The sequence below is a fragment of the Oryctolagus cuniculus genome, chromosome 19 (genome assembly GCF_051225735.1).
Source record: "Oryctolagus cuniculus isolate XC-2025 breed Fujian yellow rabbit chromosome 19, ASM5122573v1, whole genome shotgun sequence".
Lineage (NCBI taxonomy): Eukaryota > Metazoa > Chordata > Mammalia > Lagomorpha > Leporidae > Oryctolagus > Oryctolagus cuniculus.
Genome location: NC_142885.1, coordinates 11,384,199 through 11,405,410, shown reverse-complemented (window position 1 = coordinate 11,405,410; position 21,212 = coordinate 11,384,199). Strand labels below are relative to the sequence as shown.

The window sequence follows — 21,212 nt, the reverse complement described above, 5'->3', positions numbered from 1 at the left end:
GGGAAGGACTTCTGGTTCTGTGGTGAGCGTGACGTGAGGATTTCCGTCAGGGAGGTGGCACGCGCAGAGTTTTCTAAACGTCCCCTGACTGTGTTGCCACGGCCTGTCCCGGAACCCTGCAGTGGAACAAGGCTGTGGGGGTGCAGATGTCCCCGGCGTCCCTGGTCGAAGGCCCCCGTGAGCATCTTCCAAGGGGACTGGGATGGTGACCCAGGGTCCCCAAGACCGCCCCAGGGCTCGCAGAGCTCAGAAAACATACGGCTCCTGCCAGCAAAAGGCGGCAGACTGACGCCGGCCGAGAGACGGGGCGCACGCGGCAGGGTCGGTAGAGCCGGGGGCAGGGTGAGAGTCGCACCCAGCACCCGAGGGACACCCCCTGTGGAGAACAGGCCGTCCCCACGTCCTCACCAGTGCTGGCTCATTGGAGGGGTTTTAGACTTTACGATGGCGCAAAAGCAGTACCCACACAAGCATTCCGTTCCTCACTTCGGGCGCGCTGGTCAGTGAATTGCAGGAGCCGGCCAGCACGTGGGAATACAGCAGGTGTGGGGGGACGCTGTGCTCGGCTGTAGGCTCCCGGGAGCGTCCTGAGCACGTGTAAGCTTGTCTCGCTGAGCTGGGATGTGGGGGTAGCTTATAGAGGTTTAAATTGACGTTTTCAAAAAAACTTTTCAAATTGTATTTGAAAGGCACAGAGACAGATCTTCCACCTGCTGGTTCACTGCCCAAGTGCCTGCAACAGCCGGGGCTGCCCCAGGCCGCAGCCAGGAGCCTGGAGCTCTGACCCGTCTCTCACGTGCTCAGCCACAGGCACTGCCTCCCCGCGTGTGGGTCAGCAGGAAGCTAGAATGGGGCGTGGGGCCGGGACGCAAGCTGAGCCGGTCTGGTGGGGCAGGCAGGCATCCCGGGTCATGTCTTTCACAATGTGTAAGACCACGTGCTCACCCCTGAAGACAGATCTGACTTACAATGGTGTCGACTTTTTTTTTTCTTAAGATTTATTCATTTATTTGAAAGAGTTACAGGAAAGACAGATTTTTCCATCTGCTGTTTCATTCCTTGGATGGCCACATCAGCTGGGGCTGAGCCAGGTCAAAGCCAGGAGCTCCATCCGGGTCTCCCACGTGGGTGCAGGGGCCCAAGCACTTGGGCCATCTTCTGCTGCTTTCCCAGGCCATTAGCAGGGAGCTGGATCGGAAATGGAGCAGCCGGGATTTGAACCGGCGCCCATATGGGATGCTGGCACTGCAGGCGCCGGCTTTACTTGCTACACCACAGCACCGACCCCAACAGTGTCAACTTGAACGATGAGGTTATGGGGCCCTGAGCCCTCTCTCAGCCAGGGATTGCCAAGCAGGGAAGCGGCCTGGGCCCTGGCGTCCAGCGTGTTTGTTGAGGGTCAGTCACGCGGGCCTGGGCACCCAAGGCACCCAGGCCTCTGATCTGAGGTCACCTCCTGGGTCTCCTGCCCTGTGACATCATGGAGCCGGGCGCCGACACTGACTGCGAGACCCGGGGTCTGGGGCACACAGACCCCACCCTCGCTGCGCAGGGCGCCCCACACTCTGGCCCTGGTGACCTGTGGACCTTTGCCATGTGTGGAGGCAGCACCTGTGCCCTGCACCTGTGTGCTCGGCAGAGCCTGTGGCTTCTCGCCATGCTTCCTGGGCTGCTGCTGGTTCCTTGGGGGCCGTGAGCGAGCACCTCCTGTCCAGGGCCCTGCCCACTGACGCCCACCTCCCTTTCTCCCGACAGCTTCCTGATCAACATGGCGGACTCCCACGGGGACACCGGCGCCACCATGCCTGAAGCGGCGGCCCAGGAGGCGTCGGTCTTCAGCATGACGGACGTGGTTCTGTTCTCGCTCATCGTGGGGCTGATCACCTACTGGTTCCTCTTCAGAAAGAAAAAGGAGGAAGTGCCCGAGTTCACCAAGATCCAGGCCCCGTAAGTGGCACCGCGGCGGGCACGTCCCCTGAGGCAGGGCGGGCGTGCCCCAGGCCAGCAGCGGGGCGGGGGTTCTGCGAGTGCCTCTGCACAGGGGCGCAGGCACGCCACGTCCCCTTCCTGGAGGTGCTTTAGAGAGGGGAGGGTCCCGGTGTGTGGCCGCCTGCAGCCCTGGGGAGTGGTGGTGTCAGGCTCCACTTCGTGTTGTTTGAAAGGCAGGAGTTAGCGAGAGCTCTCGTGTGCGGGGTCATGCCCGAGACGCCCACAACGGCCAGGGCTCCATCCAGGTCTCCCACGTGGGCGGCAGGGCCCCCGCACTCGAGCCGTCACCTGCTGCCCCCACCCCCCAGAGTGTGAATTAGCAGGGAGCTGGCCGGGAAGTGGGCCTGAACCTGAACCAGGATTCAGGGCCATGCGGCCGCCCCAAGCCCTGGCCCAGCCAGGCGCCAGGCTCCTGCCTCTGTCACTGGGTTTTGTTGTTGACCCTTCCATAGGGCCTCCTTGAGGAATAAGTGAAGAGGTGAATTGATCTAAAGGCGCACATCCAGGATGCTAGATGGACACGGACAAATGCTGTGGGGACTTGGCCCTGTGACTGCATCGCTGTCCCCAGCGTGGACCCCAGGAGCCCCACTCGGGGGCCTGCGGTCACTGCTGGCCGGGTTTTAGCCCCGGCTCGGACTCAGGGGCGGGGAGGGGGGGGTGTCTGCCGGCCTGACCTGTGCTGAGCCAGGCCTGCCCGTGGGCTCCCAGCCTCAGCCAGGGTCAGTGTCAGGTGCGGCAGACGGGACGGGGTTCTCAGGCAGGAGCCCCTGGCCGGGCAGGTGCAGTCCCAGTCCAGCTCGCTGTCCTCACACGCTGAAGCAGACCCTCAGCCTGGCCCCAGGAGGCCCCCGCGGCGCTGCGTGCCCGGACCGTGCACCTGCCAGGAGACTTTGCCCTGCACTCCTGGACGAATTCCAGCTGCGGAGCCCCCGCTCCCCGTGCAGCTGGGACTTGGACACAGGGAGCGCGTGCAGGCTCTCCCCAGCCTCTGGTCAGAAGCGGCGTTGCCGGGGGAGATGAGTGAAAGTCCAGGTTCCACCAGGTCCATGCTGATGTCCCTGTGACAGGAACCGGTCCCTTCCGCGCAGTCTCACGGCAGGCGGCTGAGGGAGGGAACCGTCTGGGGGTGCTGGGCTGGGCTTCAGCTGTGTGCAAAGAGTCGGGGAGACCCAGCAGGCACTGCTGGATTCTGACCGGGGCTGGGCCAGGCTGGCGCAAGGGAGGGGCAGGTGGTGGGGCGAGGGGGATTTGTGCAGGTGCAGTCAGGCCGGGCCTGGCTGGGATTAAGGTGGGGGGGTGGGCAGCAGGCATGGCTGAGCTGAGTGTCCCAGCAGGGAGCTGGAGGACCCCCCTGGGGTGTCGGGGCAGGAGCAGCCACACTGGGCAAGGCAGTTGAGCCAAAGCTGAATTTCAGAGATTCTTACTCCTGTGAAATCAGAGGGGCGGAGAGCAGACAGTGAGGCTGGGGGAGGGGACGCGGAACGCAGCGGGAGACCTCCGTGGCCGTTGTTGAAGACTGGAGCATGGCCGGTGGCCTGCTGGGGGAGGCTGCTTTACCCTGCTCTGTTCCCCGGGCCGGGCTGCCCTGGGAGATGAGGGAGCCAGGGACCAGGGAAGGAGCTGAGAGCCGGGTGAGGCCCCAGAAGGCTCCGCAGTGTGCATGGCGCACAAAACCCACCAGCGCAAGCTGTGTAACAGCACCCAGGTCTGCACACGGCCCCTTCCCACACCCCGGGAGCCCCCACGGCCACAGTGCCCGCCCCTCCCCCCCAGTCCGGCTCTCACAGCCAAGCCCCCTTGGCCATGGTGCCCGCTCCCCCACACACACTGGCTCTCAAAGTTGTGCCCCCGCGGCCATGGTGCCCTCCCCCCCCCCCCGACGCTGGCTCTCACAGCCGAGCCCCTGCGGCCACGGTGCCCCCCCCCACTCCGGCTCTCACAGCCAAGCCCCGTCTGGGTCATGGAACAGGTCTTCCTTGGCCTCGTGCTCCATGCTGTCAGGAGACGGATCCGTGTGTGTCTGTCGTCCACTGCCCACATGGCTGCGATGGCCAGGGCTGGCCCAGCTGAAGCCGGGAACCCAGGGTCTCCCATGATCTCCCACGTGGGTAGCAGGGGCCCAGGCACTTGGGCCAGCGTCCACTACCTTCTCAGCCACATTAGCAGGAAGCGGACCAGCAGCCAGGACTGGAACCAGCACCGTGGTATGGGACGGCTGAACCCACTGCACCATGTGCAGGCCCCACCTTAGCTTCTCACGTGGCCACGCGGCCCTGCCAGAGCTGGCCTTGGCAGATGGGGTGAAGGGGTTCCCAACGTCACTCCCCGTAGACGTCCACTTGCCCCACTGCCGGTTGGTGTCACCGTTGACCCCCAGTGGGCCCTGTCAGGCGATTTGTAGGCTGCTTAGTCCCATTGATCCCTTTCCTTTCCTTAGCTTTTTTTTTTTATTATTATTATTTTTTAAGGTTTCATTTATGTATTTGAAAGGTGCAGTTACAGAGAGGGACAGAGCTTACATCCGCTGGTTCACTCCCCAAATGGCCGCAATGGCCGGAGCTGGGCCAGGTCAGAGCCAGGAGCCAGGAGCTTCTTCTGGGTCTCCCACATGGATGCAGGGGCCCAAACACTTGGGCCATCTTCTTCTGCTTTCTCAGGCGCATTAGCAGGCAGCTGGTTTGGAAATGGAGCAGCCAGGACTCGAACCAGCGCCTGTATGGGATGCCAGCACTGCAGGCCGTGGCTTAACCTGCTGCACCCAGCGCCGGCCCTGTCTGTGACAGGTGGTGCTTGGAGTCCTCCAACGCGGCCCTTTAACATTCCCCGTGTAAACTTCAGAAGCAGCTTGTCCGTGTCTGTTCAGCGTGGATTGGACAGAATTTGTAAATGAATTTGGGAAGCGTGAACACAGTCCACAGACAGCCTTGCTCAGCTCCTGCCCGGCTCTGCGGCCCTGGGGCCAGGCTCCCACCCCTGGGCGGCCTTCCCCGTGTAGAGGGAGCGCCCCCCTCCTGTCCGACCCCCTGACTTAGCTCAGGACCACCTGTTGGGGGTGGGGGGAGCCCAGACCTGCTGTGGGATCCCTAAATGCCAGGCCAGACTGTGGCCGCTGGCTGCGTTTGGCCAGCCCAGTTTTTTTGTTTTGTTTGTTTTTTAGGGGACTTTAATTAGAAGGTTAAAAAGTCTGGCATTTAAGCATAAGAACCTACTACCGCAGGATCTGACCTGGCCCGTCGCGAGGGGTGCTGAGGCCCGCTCTCCGTGGCGGGGGAGCCAGCTTAGGCTGCTGCGCCCCTGTCCTCAGTCCCCACCCGCAGCGGGGTAGGCAGGGTGTGGACACGACACAAACACTGCAGCAGAGCGGCCTCTGGGGGTCAGGTGCAGTGAGGGCCGGGCACAGGTCGCCCCTGTCTGGAGTGACAGATGCACGCGGTCTCCTCGCGGAACATTCCACGGCCCTGAAAAGCCCCCAGGGCCCCTTTGCCCGTCAGCCTCTGCCTCTGGCCGCTCCTGGTCTTACCTGTCCCCCACCCCACCCCACCCCGTCCCAGTAGCCACAGCCCCCGTGCCCAGGGCCGCTCCTCCTGCACCTGCGTGAAGACCTCCTGACCACTGTCATCCCGACCCTGGCTCCTCCAGGGGCGGCCCCCGGAGCCCCAGGTGCCCGGCACTAGGGCGGCTCTGCACACAAAGCTCAGGCATGCAGGCTGCCGGCCTCGCTCGCGTCTGTTCCCACCGGCTGAGCCCAGTGGGCAGCGCATGAGCGGCAGGGTCCCTCCTGACAGAGTTCTACGAAGAGAGAGGCCCCGCCGAGGCCGTGGGGAGGGGGCAGGGCTCGGAGGGAGTGGCTGGAAGGCCGGCCTGGGGTGTCTGGCCGCTGAGGGGCCTCTGCTTGCCTTGCCCGGTCCTTGGTGAGAGCCGTTCTGCCCGTGTGGGAGCAGCCGCCCTTGGACCTCACCTGGCGCGGTCAGGGCGCAGGTGCGCTGGTGACTGCCGCTGTAGGCCGGCTGTGAGGATGCAGAGGACGAAGCAAGGATCCCGGGGGCTCACGGGCAGGCGGGAGGCGCCCCCTGGGTGGACTGAGGGGCTGAGGGTAGCTGGGGAAGGGGGTGAGGGGCCTGAGCTCAGGCGAGGGGAGACAGGGCTGCCTTTGGCAAACGCGCGCCCTGGCCGAGGTCACCAGAGCAGATGGGGGTCGTGGAGGGAGGTGAGGGGTCATCCAGGGAGTCGGGGTCACAGAGGGAGCGGAGGAGGGGCGGGGCCTAGAGGGAGGCTGCTGCAGCCTTCCTGAGGTCGGATGGGCAAAGACTGTGTCCACCAGAAGTGTTTACCGTGGTGTTTGCACACCCCTGACGCTGTCGGGGAGCCCGCTGGGACCTGAGCAGGGCAGGGTCTTGGGGCCACCTCGCGGCCCAGGAATCAGCGGTTGGGGTTCAGTTGGAGGGAACTGGTCCACGAGTTGGAGGCTGTAGGGCTGGACGTGGTGGGCACTGGCCCCACTGTGTGCTGTGGTCAGAGACAGGACCAGGGCCATCTGGCAGCGAGAGAGGAACTGGCCCGAGGCCCGTCTGCTGGTTCACTCCCCTAGATGGCCACGACGGCCAGGGCTGGGCCAGGCCAAAGCCAGGAGCCAGGAGCTCCATCTGGGTCTCCCACGTGGGTGCAGGGGCCCAGGCACTTGGACCGTCCGTCTTCTGCTGCTTTCCCAGGTGGGTTGGCAGGGAGCTGGATTGGACGTGGGCAGCTGGAACTTGAACCCGAGGACACACGAGATGCCGGCACTGGGGGTGGGGGGTGGGGTGTAGGCCAGGTGCTTTCCTGGGCAGCCCAGAGCCACCGCCTTCCTGCACGAGGGCCTGGAAGCTGCACTCCGCCTGTCCCTGCTCTAGCACCCTGGGGAGCTTGGGCGCCAGACACTGGAGGAGGAGTCGGTTCTGCTGGGCAGATGACGAGGTTTGGGTTGGTTTTCAGAACGGCTTCGCGCATTGCCTGGGATGGGAACCGAATGAATCAGGCGGGGGCATGTGGGTCCATCCAAGTGACTCAGTCCCGTCCCCACCACCCCGCACTGCCGTTGGCTCCCGAGGCCCGGGGGGGGAGAGGGGCCTGGCGTTTGCCCCATGCGAGGCCGGAGGGGCAGGGCCGTCTGTCCCACGGCCCCCAGGACACCCTCCCCTCCTCCCCCGCTATCTCGGGCCCCACGGGAGCCGGGTCGAGTTGAATAGGCTCCCAGGCCGGGCAGTAGCCGCCCTGCACTGCTGAGCTTGGCCCCCAGCACTTCCTTCCTTCTTTTTTTAAATGGCGGGGGGGAGGTGTGGGGAGAAGGGCTCTGATGCACAGTTTCCAAGGAGACCGAGTGGGGTTGCAGAGGTCCCCTCCTTCCCTGGGTCCACACTGAGGAGGGGGAGGGGTGTGCCCCACCGCAGGGGATCATGGGAGGCTCAGTCTCCCTTCCCAGTCGCTCCCGGCTGGAACTGCCAGATGTTGCCGAGTTCTCCGGCTTCCGGGGCCGGAGACAGGCAGGGGCGCGGGGAGATTCGGAGAGCCGTCCATGGGCCCGGGCGGACAGAGGCGGCTTCCTGCCTGGGGGACCGTCCCTCGTCCTGCAGCCCTGAGCTCCCAGGGAGCGGGAAGCCATGGGGTGCACGTACTCATCTCGGCAGGACGAGCCGGCCCGGAGGTCAGTCCAGATGGCGTTGCGGACGGCAGGGGGCGTGGCTACCCTGGGGGCGGGGCCTGGAGGCCCTGGCCCCTGCATGCAGGAGCTGCTTCCCAGGCAGAGCCTGCAGAGTTGGCCAACAGAGGCAGCGAGCAGTCCCGGGGGCTGTCCCCCCAGGGTCTGGTGGGGGTGGGGGTGCTCATTTGGGCCCTTGGGCGCTGGACTTGCAGGTCCTGGCTCCCAAAGAAAGGGTTTGGGCCTCCCAGAAGGACCGGGTTCCAGGGCAGACCCAGGCATGAAGCTGTCGGGTAGGACAGAGCCAGTTCACGGCAGCCGGAGGCATGGACCCCGCGGCTAAGCCCGGGGCCTCTGCCGCCTTGAGCCCTGCCCATGGTTTGGGATGGGGAGGGCTCAGCCAGCAGGTGGCTCAGGGGCTCAGGGCCTTCCAGCCTCCTGGGTTGCCCGCCTTCCCCCTTGCAGGTGGGCCCTGGAGCTGGTGGGGGTGGGGTTCCTCCTGTCCCCCCAGGACTGAAGCCAAAGCATTAGAAGAGCCCAGCTCTGGGGCAGGTGGCGGGAGCCTGTCAGCAGCCAGTCCTGCCTGAGGGCTTCCCCTGTGTCCTGTGTTCCCCCCCCCCCAGGGGGCACCTGGCAGCCTGGCCCTGCCTGGGAGCCATTGTCTCCTCCGAGAACAGAGCCCCGTATTCTGGGAGGCCGGGGGCCCAGAGCACCTGCTCCTCTTAGTGTTCATGGTGTGTGCCGTCTGTTCCACCCCCGGGGTCCTGCTGTGTGCCGCCGTGGGCCACTGAGTGTCTGTGACAGACCCAGCAGGTGCAGGGCAAGGGGAGGCCATGGCCCTGGGAGGGGCAGGACCGGGACCTGCGGCCACGCCTGCTGCTGAGCCGGGGCTCCTCGCTCTGCTGTGACCGTCCCCAGAGCCAGGATTGGCCCTCTGCAGGCTGCTCCCATGGCCACAGCCACAGCACCAGGCACGGCCGTTCCGCGTCCCTGTGCCCCGAGCGGAAACGGAGTGGTTCTTCAGGGGACGGCAGACCCTCTCGGGGGAGGGCACGGGGAGTGGGCTGTGCCCCCGGCACCATCTCAATCCCCCGGGCGGCTGCCCACAGCTTCCTCACTGCCCCATTCCAGGGGTGGGCACAGCTGGCTCAGAGGTGCAGAAGGGAGAGGCCAGGGGGCCCGCCAGGTGCAGGGAGGGGGCAGCCCACGCAGGCAGTGCCGCAGACCCCAGCCCGCTTCCTGAAACAGAAAGCCTCTCTCATTCCCCCACAGAGCCACTAGTGTTTATTGTAAGGGAAAAAGGGCCGAGAGATCGGACACAAAAATTGGCCCCCAGAATCCAAAAAGGCTCCCAGGGACAGGTGTTTGGTCCAGCGGCTGGTCCCAGCTCCAGCTTCCTGCTCTGCGCACCCGGGAGTCTGCTGCCGCTCCTGCGGGAGCCCTGGGTCGAGTTCCTGGCTCCCGGCCCGGCGCAGCCCTGGCCGTGCCAGGTGTTTGGGCAGTGAACCTGCGCATGGGAGGCGTCCCTCTTAAAGAAACAAAGTTTCACAGCCGCTTCTCGTGTGGACCCCCGAGACGTAGGGGATGCAATCTGGAGCGGCAGTCGCATCTCCCAACGCTCCCTGACAGGAGCGCCAGGCCGGGCAGGCCCTGAGGTCTGGGGAGCCCTTTCCCACCTCCAGACAGCCGCAGTGGGTGCCCACTCTGATGCCATCCATGGCCTGTCCGGGTGTCCTGGAACTTGGCTGGAACATCATCTTGGCCACTGTCCGGGGAGCTCAGGAACCCTCGCCAGGGGCTCACAGGACACGCGGGCACCCGCCATCTCTCCCCTGCACTGCGGGGACCCCGGCCTCCTTGCGGCCACCCGGGAACCCTCAGAACCGCCTCGTGGCTGTGGCCTGGCTGCCGGGTCAGCTCCTTCCCTGTGTGACCGTGACGGCCAACGGCCAGACGGAGCCTGCCATGTGCCACGCACCCTTTATCTGATCCCTGCCGGCCCTTGGACGTAGTTTGCTGGCTGAGAAGCAGGAATCCGGGTTCTGGCTCGCTCAGCTGGGTGTCAGCAGGCAGGCAGGTGGGGAGCTGTGCCCGTCCGCCTGACCTCGAGCCGCTCTCTGGCTCCGCCGCCTCTTCCAGAGCCCGGGAGGGGGGAGGAGGTTTTTGGGTTTTTTTGTTTTTTGTTTTTTTTTTTTTAATTTATTTAAAAGTCAGAATTACACAGAGAAGGAGAGGCGGGGGGGGGGGGTGGCCTTCCATCTGCTGGTTCGCTCCCCAATTGGCCGTGATGGCCGGAGCTGTGCTGATCTGGAGCCAGGAGCTTTTTCCGGGTCTCCCACACGGGTGCAGGGACCCAAGGACTTGGGCCATCTTCTACTGCCTTCCCAGGCCACAGCAGAGAGCAGGATTGGAAGTGAAGCATCCGGGACTCGAACCAGTGCCCATATGGGATGCCAGCACTGCAGGCGGCAGCTTTACCTGCTATGCCACAGTGCCAGCCCCAAGAGAGGAGGTTTTTGAAGCCAGCCTACAGGCCCGCCCCTGCAGCCTGGCGTGGGGTGGCTCTGGCCCTGTGACCACCCGGGAGCCCCCTCCTGTGTACCAAGGAGACAGTCGCTGGGCCTCACAGTGTCCCACACAGTGGTACAGGGAACAGGAACCCCAGGGGAGCTGTGGTGGAGGGGTGGGTTCCCAGGGGCTGTGAGCCTGCTGTGGGTCACGAAGGCGGTGCAGGTGGTGACGGAGGAGGAGGAGGGACCCCGGGGGCCTTGGGCTGAGGTGGGGGAGGGGAGCGGGAACAGTTCCGGTCTGTGAGGGTGGGAGGCCCGACTGCAGGACGCTGGCGTCACAGTGCCTCTGCATTTACCGTAGGGATGGGGGGGGCCCTGGGCCTGCCTGTTGCAGCCCCAGGACGGAGCCCAGGGCACAGCCGTAGGCCTCCCGGGACTCACTGGGCCTTCTGTTTCAGGACGTCGTCGTCAGTGAAGGAGAGCAGCTTCGTGGAGAAGATGAAGAAGACGGTGAGTCCCGGGCCGCCCCTCGGCCAGCCTCGGCCGCCCCCTCAGCGCCGCAGGCATCGGCCGCCCCCGCCACGCTCGGCTTCCAGGTCTGCTGGCTTTTACTGGATGTGCATTTAGTTTTGGGGGCAGCTTTGTTGAGAGAGAATTTATCTACCGTACAGTATGCCCATTTTTTTAAAAAGATTTATTTGAAAGTCAGAGTTACACTGAAGAGAGAGAGAGAGGTCTTCCGTCTGCTGGTTCTCTCCCCAATTGGCTGCAATGGCTGGAGCTGCACCGATCCGGAGCCAGGAGCCTCCTCCGGGTCTCCCACATGGGTGCAGGGGCCCAAGGACTTGGGCCATCTTCTACTGCTTTCCCAGGCCACAGCAGAGAGCTGGATGGGAAGTGGAGTAGCCAGGTTCTCGAACTGGCGCCCACATGGGATGCCGGTGCTGCAGGCCAGGGTGTTAACCCCGCTGCACCACAGCACCAGCCCCATACAATTTGCCCATTTCTAAGCGTTTTAAAAGATTTATTTGAAAGGCAGAGTTATGGGGGGAGGGAAAGAAAAAAGGCGAGGGGGAAAGAGAGAGGTCTTCCATCTGCTGGTTCATCCCCAAATGCCGCCAACGGCTGGAGCTGGGCAGACCAGGAGCCAGGAGCCTCTTCCAGTCTCCCACGCGGTGCAGGGCCCAAGCACTGGGGCCGCCTTTGCTGCTGTCCCAGGCCACAGCAGGGAGCTGGAGCGGAAGTGGAGCAGCCGGGACCCAAACCAGCACCCATGTGGGATGCCGGCACCAGAGGTGGCAGCTGCACCTGCTGCGCCACTGAAACACTGTTCTCCCAGAACAGAAACCCCGCCCGTTCCCAGCCCATGCAGCCCGTCACCCCCGGTGGCAGATTGCCCGTTCTGGCCACATGCTGCACGTGGGCCACGTGGCCTGTGGCCTCTGGGTCTGGCCCCCATGCTGGGCACTCCGTCCTGCTCATCACCAGACCCTATTTCAGGGGCTGAGGTGTGTGATCTTCCACCCGAGCTCAGGCTCCGCCCCGTGTCGCCCTGGGGAGCGCCACCCAGTGGTGTCTCGCGGGCTTGCTCTTCTCTGCCGCTGCTGCCACGTGCAGCTGGAGTCGCACGTCCCTTCTGGCTCTGAGCCTGCGCTGGCGACGGCTGCACCCCCGATCCAGCCTGGAGCTGGCAGATTCGGGCTGCACCGCGGGCGGCTGTGGCCCAGGCACAAGGAAACCAGGCCCTGGAGCTCAGAGCCCAGCTGCCAAAGCCACGCTGACGCTGTGTGCCCTGCTTCCCCCAGGGCCGGAACATCGTGGTCTTCTACGGCTCCCAGACGGGCACCGCCGAGGAGTTTGCCAACCGCCTGTCCAAGGATGCCCACCGCTACGGGATGCGGGGCATGGCCGCCGACCCCGAGGAGTACGACCTGGTGAGCACCCGCCACACGCGGCCCTCCCTCCGTCCCCTCCTGCAGGGCCTGACGCATGGGCCCCCGCCCCGCCCCGCAGGCCGACCTGAGCAGCCTGCCCGAGATCAACAACGCCCTGGCCGTCTTCTGCATGGCCACCTACGGTGAGGGGGACCCCACCGACAACGCCCAGGACTTCTACGACTGGCTGCAGGAGACCGACGTGGACCTCTCGGGGGTCAAGTACGCGGTGAGTCACGCGGGGGCCGCCGGGCTCTGAGGCAGAGCCGGTGCGGGGCCGGAGGCCAGGCCTCAGAGCCGCCCAATGTCCACGCAGGTGTTTGGCCTCGGGAACAAGACCTACGAGCACTTCAACGCCATGGGCAAGTACGTGGACCAGCGGCTGGAGCAGCTTGGCGCCCAGCGCATCTTCGAGCTGGGCATGGGCGACGATGATGCAAAGTGAGTGCCGCCCCGGCCCGCCCTCCGCTGGCCACGGGGGGCTGGACCCTGGGGCTGTGGGGCTGGCTGTGCCTTCCTGTTGTACGTGCCCACCCCAGCGGGGAGGGGACTGCTGCAGCCTTGGGCTGCTGCGTGGAGGCGAGGGGGGCAGAGAACTGGGCGGGGCGGGGTGGGGCGGGGCCGGCCCTTCCGCTCACCAGCCCTTCCTGCAGCCTGGAGGAGGACTTCATCACGTGGCGGGAGCAGTTCTGGCCGGCGGTGTGCGAGCACTTCGGTGTGGAGGCCACAGGAGAGGAGTCCAGGTGAGCGCGGGGGGCGGTGGCGGGGACGCCGTGGGGAGGTGGCCCAAGCCCCCCGCGGGTCCCGGGGGGCTGCAGTGGCCCCTGCAGCTCTGACCCCGGTCTCCCCTGGCCAGCATTCGGCAGTACGAGCTCGTGTTGCACACAGACATCGACGTGGCCAAGGTGTACCAGGGCGAGATGGGCCGCCTCAAGAGCTACGAGAACCAGAAACCGTGAGTGCGGCCGTGACCCTCGGTGGGCGCGGGGGAGGCGCGGCCGTCGGCGGTGCCCGCTGGTCCTCCTCAGAGCCATCGGCCAGGCCCATCCCCTGAGCGGGTACCAAGACGGGGGGTGGCCGCGTCTTCCTGGCCAGCGCACAGGAGGGCGTGAGGCCCGGAGCAGAGAGAAGGGGCCCGGAGGCAGCGGCTGCTCCCACCCTGCACAGGACCCGGGGTCAGCGCTGAGCTCGAGCCCCGGCCCTAGAACCCCTCTGCTTCCAGTCCTCCTAACACAGCGGCCTCTTGTCCAGAAGCTGACCTGCTCTGGGTGCCGCCCCAGAGGCCCTGGTCCCGGTCCCGCTGGGCTGGGAAGCCCCAGAGCCCTGTGCACGTTGTGGCCCTGCCCACACGGCCTGCCACGGGCACGTGGGAGCGTGGAGAGCCCCGCGTGTTTAGGGCTCAGCCTCAGTTTCCAGATTTGAACGGGGACGCCCTCGCGGAGCGGGCTGGGAGCCTCACAGGAGCGGTGTCTCTCACGCCCCACCTCCATGGGGCTGCAGATCAAATCCCACCAATCACCCAGCTTCTCTTCTCCCCCCAGCCCCTTCGATGCCAAGAATCCCTTCCTGGCCACGGTCACCACCAACCGGAAGCTGAACCAGGGCACCGAGCGCCACCTCATGCACCTGGAGCTGGACATCTCGGACTCCAAGATCAGGTACCACCCCACCCCCAGCCGGCCCGGATGCCGCCCCAGCTGGCCCTGCGCCCCAGGCTGAGCCTCCGTTTCCCTCTCCCCAGGTATGAGTCTGGGGACCACGTGGCTGTGTATCCGGCCAACGACTCTGCCCTCGTCAACCAGCTGGGGGAGATCCTGGGTGCCGACCTGGACGTCGTCATGTCCCTGAACAACCTCGATGGTGAGGCCTGGCTGCTGGCGTGGGCCCCCGGGGGGCAGAGCCCAGCTTCCCAAGGGAGCAGGTGCCCACCCAGCAGCCCCTGAGTGTTGCTGGGGTCGAGGCAGGGGTCCCGGCCCATGCTGGCGGAACACTGGGTTGAGCCAGCAACCTGAGGGCTCCACAGGGGCCTGGTGGGGCTGACCAGAGGCCTTTCCCTGCCCACGCGTGTCCTCCGTGACCCCGCCCAGGATGTCCCTTCGGCAGGGCAGCGCACAAAGGGCCAGTTTCTGCCAAACCCTGTCAGTCCCCAGGGGCGGCACAGGGGCCGGGCTGGCTAGATCCCTCCTCTTGGCTTCCTGTCCGGGGCCAGGGAGGCAGCCGGCAGGCCAGGTGCCCGCTTCCCGCAGGGCAGGCCCGAGGCGCCCCGGCCGGGCCCACGCACCTGCCTCACTGTCCCCACAGAGGAGTCCAACAAGAAGCACCCATTCCCCTGCCCCACTTCCTACCGCACGGCCCTCACCTACTACCTGGACATCACCAACCCGCCGCGCACCAACGTGCTCTACGAGCTGGCCCAGTACGCCGCCGACCCCGCTGAGCAGGAGCAGCTGCGCAAGATGGCCTCATCCTCGGGCGAGGGCAAGGTGCGCCCCCGGCCCCCTGCCGCGCGCCGCCGCCGCCTCACGCCCCCAGCCCCCGCCACGCCCCGGCGTGCGCACCGCCGCCTCACGCCCGCGCCGCCTGCCCCCCGCAGGAGCTGTACCTGAGCTGGGTGGTAGAGGCGCGGAGGCACATCCTGGCCATCCTCCAAGACTACCCGTCCCTGCGGCCGCCCATCGACCACCTGTGTGAGCTGCTGCCCCGGCTGCAGGCGCGCTACTACTCCATCGCCTCCTCCTCCAAGGTGAGGCCCCGCCCCCGTCCCGCCCCGCCCGGCCCCGGGCCCGCGGGAGCCACCGGCCTCACCCCACCCGCCCGCCTGCAGGTCCACCCCAACTCCGTGCACATCTGCGCCGTGGCCGTGGAGTACGAGACCAAGGCCGGCCGCCTCAACAAAGGCGTGGCCACCAGCTGGCTGCGGGCCAAGGAGCCGGCCGGGGAGAATGGCGGCCGTGCCCTGGTGCCCATGTTCGTGCGCAAGTCCCAGTTCCGCCTGCCCTTCAAGGCCACCACGCCGGTCATCATGGTGGGCCCCGGCACCGGCGTGGCCCCCTTCATCGGCTTTATCCAGGAGCGGGCCTGGCTGCGGCAGCAGGGTGAGCGCGCGCCGGCTGGGTGGGCGGGCGGGCACGGGTGGGTGAGCACGCTCCCGGCTGGGTGGGAGCCCCCGCTCGCTCACCCCCGCCCCGCACCACCCCCGCAGGCAAGGAAGTGGGCGAGACGCTGCTGTACTACGGCTGCCGGCGCGCGGCCGAGGACTACCTGTACCGCGAGGAGCTCGCCGGCTTCCAAAAGGACGGCACGCTCAGCCAGCTCAACGTGGCCTTCTCCCGCGAGCAGGCCCAGAAGGTGGGCGGGGCGGGCAGGTGGGCGGGGCCTGGCAGGGCGGGGCCAGGTCCGTGCCCTGCCCACCCTCACGGCCCCGCCCCCCCCCCCGTGCGCCCCCAGGTCTACGTGCAGCACTTGCTGAGGAGGGACAAGGAGCACCTGTGGCGGCTCATCCACGAGGGGGGCGCCCACATCTACGTGTGCGGGTGAGGGGGCCGTCCTGCGGGGGCGGGGGGAGGAACCCTGCCCCAGCCCCGCCCTCACCCCGCCCCCATTCCCTCCCTCCGCCCCCAGGGACGCTCGGAACATGGCCAGGGACGTGCAGAACACCTTCTACGACATCGTGGCCGAGCTGGGGGCCATGGAGCACGCGCAGGCCGTGGACTACGTGAAGAAGCTCATGACCAAGGGCCGCTACTCCCTGGACGTGTGGAGCTAGGGCCCCGGGGCGGCCGCGGACGGACTCCTGCGGGCCGGGCTGGGGCCTGGCCCCGCCAGTGATTGCCGGTGAATGTAAATAATTTTAAATACCCTGTGCCCTTGGAATAAAGTCCTGTTTTCTGTAGTGGCCTGGCGTGGCCTGGGCGGCACGGGGCCCCGGGGACACACAGCGCAGCCGCCTCCGTGCCTCTCTGCCTTTATTGGGGCCCAGGGGAGCCCCCCCCCCCGCCCACAGCCACGGGACAGAGGCCCCGCTGGGGCCGGCCTCAGTGCTCCTTGCGCCCGCGCCGCTGGCTGTGGAACTTCTGGTGTACGACCCGCAGCGTGGTGAAGAAGTTGCCCAGGAAGAGCAGGAGGAAGGGGAAGCCGCACATGAGCACCTGCGGAGGGGGCGGGGTCAGGCGGGGCGGGGCCTCCCGGCCACGCCCCCGGGGCCAGGCTCACCTGCCACTCCTTGCACTGAGGGTCCTGCGCCAGGTGGAACAAGGTCAGGGCGTTGAAAAGCTGCCAGAACTGAGGGAGAGGGCTGCGCTCAGTGAGCCTCCGGGGCGCGGGGCGCGGGGCGCGGGGCGCGGGGCGCGGGGCGCGGGGCGCGGGGCGCGGGGCGCGGGGCGGGGCAGGCCCAGGCGGGAGCGACTGACTCACGTGTCCAAAGAAGAGGAAAGGCAGCAGGAAGGTGAGGCCCCGCCACATCCAGGACTGGAAGCCCTCTGCAGGGAGAGAGGCCCGGGCGCGGTGGGCGCGGTGAGCCCGCCCGCGGGGGCGCAGGGCGCGGCCCCGCCCACTCACCCAGGGTCAGGTCCATGCTGGGCCTCCCACCCACTCACCCGCGATCAGGTCCACGCTGGGTCTCTCGCCCAGGGCACGGCCCCGCCCACTCACCCACGGTCAGGTCCATGGTGTGCCTCTCGCCCAGGGCGCGCAGGCGGTACAGGCAGCCGCTCTGGTAGTAGTACTGCAGGAACTGCACGAAGCCTGCAGGGCGGGAGGGGACAGCTGGGGCCGGGCCCGGGGGCGGGGCCTGGAACCGCCCTGCACTCGCCCGCCCCGCCCCACCCCGACCCTGCAGGGACCCCAGACACTCACTCTGGTACATGGAGAAAGACAGGAACTGGTTCCGGAACTTCTGGTACATGAGACCATCGGGCCTGAGGGAGACAGCGGGAGGGGGGAGGCAGGGAGGGGCTTGGGGACGGCCTCCCGCCCGGCGCCCCGCCCCCAGCGCGAGGTCCTGCCACTCACCACGTGAGCATGACTCCGGACAGGAAGGTGGACACGTAGTGATGGAAGACCCACCAGCCTTTGATCCTGCATCAGGAAGCCACTGTCAGCCTCGGGTCCCCGCGGCAGGGGTGGGGCCAGGGGCAGGGGGAGGGCTGGTGGCTGGAGGAGGGTCCCGGCCGGGGGCGGGGCCAGGGCGGGGGAAGGCTGGGGGCGGGAGGAGGGTCCCGGCCAGGGGCGGGGCCAGGGCGGGGGAAGGCTGGGGGCGGGAGGAGGGTCCCGGCCGGGGGCGGGGCGCACCGCGAGCCATTGCTGATGAGGATGTTCTCGCGGATGGTCAGCGTGCAGTAGTACCAGACCAGCAGGAAGTTGAAGGCGGCGTCGGTCACCCTGGGCGGGAGGACACGGTGGGTGCTCCGAGCCGGGGACGGCTGGGCGCCGGCCCCCCGCCGCCAGACACCCACCTGGAGTTGAACAGGAAGCGGCAGGTGAACGAGATGAGGATGAGGATGATGGTGAGGTAGAGCTTGAACTTCTCGTACTCATCTTTGTAGGCAAACCTGGGGGCGCACACGCTGCTGGGGGGGCTTGCGGAGCGGGGGGGAGGGCGGCAGAGGGGGCGGCAGAGGGGGCAGCCCCCAGCCCCAGGGCAGAGCCCCCCCCCCCGCCCCGGGGCAGCAGTTACTTGGCCTGCTTGCTCAGGAGGGTCACGTTGACATTTCCCAGGACCAGGCTCAGGTACAACCTAGGGGAGGCCTGGAGTCACACGCGGGCCCGAGGGCACCGTCCCCAGCGTGCCGGGTCCCTCTCAGCCCCGCCACCCGCTGCCCTCCCCACGACCACGGCCTCACTTAGGGTCTGCACCGTGCACACCAACCCCAGGCGACCCCAGCCTTCCTCCCTGCCTGCTCCCGGGGCGCCGACCAGGGATAAGGCGGAGCTCCCCCCGACCTCGGGGCTTCAAGCAAAGCCTGCGCCCCAGACGCTGTCCCCGCTTCCCAGACGGCCCACGGGCCAGGGCAGTGGACTTGGCCTGACTCCAGGAGCCGCCGGGCTGTGTCACTCAAGTGTCCACAGCCACCCCGGGAGACTCGGGGCTCGGGTTCTGGCCTCGCACCCTGGCCGAGTCCTTGTGGACAGGCCCCAGGCTCACATCACAGACGCCGGCACGGCTGTCCCGCCCTCCTCTGCTCACGGCAAGGTCACCGTCACTCAGTCACGCAGCTGCCACGGCACCTAGGCTCGCTTTCACACCGAGCTGCTGCGTGGGCAGAGACCCGGGGACGGGACCCCCGACCCAGGCTGCTCCCAGCCCAGCCCACCCTGCAGGCCCCCTGTCCTGTTCCCAGCAGGGGCCGCCCCCCCCACCCCAGCTCAGCCAAGCTGCCGCTGCCTCCCTGCCTGCCTGCCTGCCTGGGCACCTCGCCCATCAGGCCTCCTGGCCGCTTTCCTGGGTCCTTCCCCTCGGCCAGCGCCCTCCTCTCACAGGGAGAGTGCTCGAGCCCTCCACAGGCGCTGGGTGACAGCCACACCTGCGCCTGCACCCACGCCTGCGCTCCACTCTCCTTCCCACGGGAGTCAGCTAAGCGGGCTGCTCCCCACCCCCACTGCTCCAGCACAGCCTCTCTCCCAGGCCTCTTCCCTTCCTACTCCCGGGGAAGCCGGGCTAGGGGCTCCTGCCCAGCCAAGGGTCCCGCCCGGGCCCGGCAGGCAGCCGATACCTCCTCCGGGCTCCCCTCCCCTGGCTCTGGGGTCCCCTGCTCCTGCCACCCTCCCGGGTCTGCCTCGGTCTCATTCTGGAAGACAACCCCAGCCCTGAAGCCCTCTGCGATGCCTGGGCCGGCACCGGGCCAGGGTGGGGGGAGGGGGCGGGGCCAGGGTGGGGGAGGGGGCGGGGCCTGGGCGGGGCCTCACCCGTTCTTCTTGGGCAGGTAGGCCTCCATGTCGAAGAAGAGGCCCTGGCGCTCCTTTATCTGGCCCTCGAGCTCCAGCGCGGCGCGCCCGGCCTCTGATGGGAGGGAGGGTTTGCATCTGCAGGGGGGCCAGAGTCAGAGCAGGCTCCCAGTGCCCCACCCGGCACCCCGGGGAGCCTGCCGGGGCTGCACCCCCGGCCCCAGCCCGAGGGGGGCCTCGCGGGTGCCCCCGACCTCTTGAGGACGAGGGCCAGCTCCTGGAGCCGTTTCTTCTGCCGAGATATGGAGCTGGTGCAGTTGTCCTGCAGCTTGGTCAGCTCCTCCAGCTGCAGGCGGTACAGCCGGTGGGTCTCCTGGGGACGGGGCGGGGTGGGGGCGGCGGGTGACCAGGCTGGCTGGGCCACAGCCGCTGGGCGCCTCGGGACTGTGCCAGCTCTCTCCCCAACACCCCCTGCATGCCGCCCCGGCAACAGGCCAGGTCCCTGGCATCTCCTCCATCTCCGAGCTGCCCCTGTCCCGGCCGCGGGCTCGGTGTGGAGCCCTGGGCTGCCTGGAGCTCCCCCTGCCCCCTGGAGCTCCCCGCCCATCCACCCTGCAAGGAGGGGGAGGGGATGCAGGGACCTGGGAGGCTCCTGCTCAAGCCCCCCCCATCTTCCTCCCAGGTTAAAGGCCATCAGGGTTTAAGACCAGCCCCCCCCCCCAGCACCTTTGGCCCACAGCTGCCAGAGCACTTTGCCCTGGTGGGTGAGTGTGGAGAAGGTGGGTGAGTGCCAGAACCCGAGAGGCCGGGAGCCCGGGGCAGGGTTCCCTGGCGATGCCCTCAAGGCAGACCAGGGACAGAGAAGGGCTGCCACACCTCCTCCCTCCCTGACCCCAGAGCACAGCCACGATGGCCCGCTGCCCATCTTCCCACCGGCCTCGGGGACACCTCGCTCCCGGGCAGGCGCCGAGAGTCCCTGCAGGGTCGGGTCCCGCCCACTTCTCCCCTCCTTGCAGCGGTCACACGGGGCTACCAGGTCTCTCGATCCCTTTCCCACGGCGTGCGGGGCGCTTCTGCCTGCCCAGGGACCACCCCGCCCCCAGTCCACATCCCCACAGGGCGTGCCCAGGCCTCCCAGCACTCGGCCCACGGCAGGTCCGCTGAGACCGGCCAAGGCTGGGCCCGCTGGCTCTGGCTCAGGCGGCTGCTCTGCAGGGAGGGGCCGGGGTCCGGCTCCGACCCGGGGTGCGGAGGGCGAGGCACAGCCCCAGGACCGGGTTTCTTTCCGAAGCCCTCATGGGAGGCCGGGGTCACCCAGCGCAGTGGAGTCCGCTGGGGTCGCGGCGGCCACTGGACATCCACGAGAGTCTGGCCAGGGACACCGGGGGTTGCAGGGGCCGCGCCGCCCTCGGAAATGGAGCGACGCCAGGGCCCGACCCCTGACCCCGAGCTCCCGGCTGCCGGACCCGGGGCTGCCCGACCCTTGACCCCGAGAGAGACGTGGCTCGGGGCCAATGGGCACCCGCAGCGGCGCTCACCTGGATGCGCTGAAAGTCCTGCTGCAGGTCCTCCCACTCCCGCAGGCAGTCGCCCAGCGGGCCCGGGGGCGGGGGGTGCATGGCTGCCGCACCGCGGGCCGCAGGAGCCCCAGCGAGGACGAGGACGGCGCCACCAGCCCGGCCGGCCCGAGGCGCCTCCGCCTCCGCCGCCGCCCCCGTCCGCTTCCGGGCCCGCGCCCCGCCGCCGCCAACTGGAAAAGGCCCGGCGCGGGCCGCGCGCTGGCCCCGCCCCCCGCCGCCGCCAATCGGGGCGTGGGGCGGGGCGTCCGCACCCCGGCTTCTCCCCGGCGCCCCCGGCGGCTGCAGCCCCAGGCCCGGGCTCCCCAGGCCGTGCCGTGCCGTGCCGGCCGACCGCGTGCAGCCTCGGGTTGGATCGGGGGTCCCCTTGGGCTCTGGCTTGCACTGCCACAGCGGCGACCCTGCTCGCCACCTCTGCCCTTCACCCCGCCACCGAGGACACAAGGCCGAGTCCCCTCCGGGTCCTGCGCTGCCCAGCCCAGCGGGAGGGCCTGGCCCGGACCTCATCTTCCTCGCCCCGCAGTCTTCGCCGGGCTGTCCTGAGAAGCGCTTCCCTTTTTGGCAGAAGCCCACTCCCTAACGGGCTTGCTGTTCTCGCGGGGGGGGGGGGGGCACCCTGGGGACCCTCCCTCCCTCTGCACTC

The 21,212-nt window shown here is 67.8% G+C and overlaps 2 protein-coding genes across 7 annotated transcripts; one reads left to right on the top strand and one right to left on the bottom strand.

The window, feature by feature from the left end:
- Positions 1-1,755: 1,755 nt before the first annotated feature.
- Positions 1,756-16,001, top strand: POR (cytochrome p450 oxidoreductase; the record flags this gene model as incomplete). The annotated part of the gene is given in 15 exon segments (NM_001160290.1): positions 1,756-1,947; positions 10,635-10,686; positions 11,982-12,110; positions 12,190-12,339; positions 12,427-12,551; positions 12,764-12,853; positions 12,967-13,065; positions 13,652-13,768; positions 13,852-13,970; positions 14,412-14,593; positions 14,704-14,853; positions 14,935-15,205; positions 15,313-15,458; positions 15,558-15,643; positions 15,732-16,001. Coding segments are annotated over 15 exon segments (2,040 nt in total). The 3' UTR covers positions 15,877-16,001.
- On the bottom strand, positions 15,731-20,763 carry TMEM120A (transmembrane protein 120A). 6 transcript variants are annotated; one of them, XM_089321105.1, is made up of 12 exons: positions 20,531-20,763; positions 19,247-19,365; positions 19,014-19,130; positions 17,785-17,844; positions 17,564-17,659; positions 17,400-17,489; positions 17,121-17,186; positions 16,965-17,026; positions 16,706-16,853; positions 16,524-16,588; positions 16,323-16,391; positions 15,731-16,183 (listed from the first exon to the last, which is right to left on the bottom strand). In XM_089321105.1, the coding sequence occupies exons 1-12, from the start codon at positions 20,609-20,611 to the stop codon at positions 15,873-15,875; spliced, it is 1,284 nt and encodes a 427-aa protein (XP_089177231.1). In that variant the 5' UTR covers positions 20,612-20,763; the 3' UTR covers positions 15,731-15,872. The 6 variants fall into 6 exon arrangements, with proteins under 6 accessions (XP_089177231.1, XP_089177230.1, XP_089177232.1 ...); XM_089321104.1 differs by having other exon boundaries at positions 15,731-16,258; positions 20,531-20,757; XM_051847681.3 differs by having other exon boundaries at positions 16,059-16,183; positions 16,761-16,853; positions 20,531-20,757.
- Positions 20,764-21,212: the final 449 nt, after the last annotated feature.

Excerpts from the sequence above, each read along its gene's own strand:
- TMEM120A (XM_089321104.1), bottom strand. The coding sequence starts at position 20,611 with ATGCACCCCCCGCCCCCGGGCCCGCTGGGCGACTGCCTGCGGGAGTGG. Across the intron at positions 17,845-19,013 it reads TACCTGCCCAAGAAGAACGG|GTTGTACCTGAGCCTGGTCC; the intron begins GTGAGGCCCCGC and ends GGCCTCCCCTAG. Across the intron at positions 16,589-16,705 it reads CAGCGTGGACCTGATCGCGG|AGGGCTTCCAGTCCTGGATG; the intron begins GTGAGTGGGTGG and ends CTCTCCCTGCAG.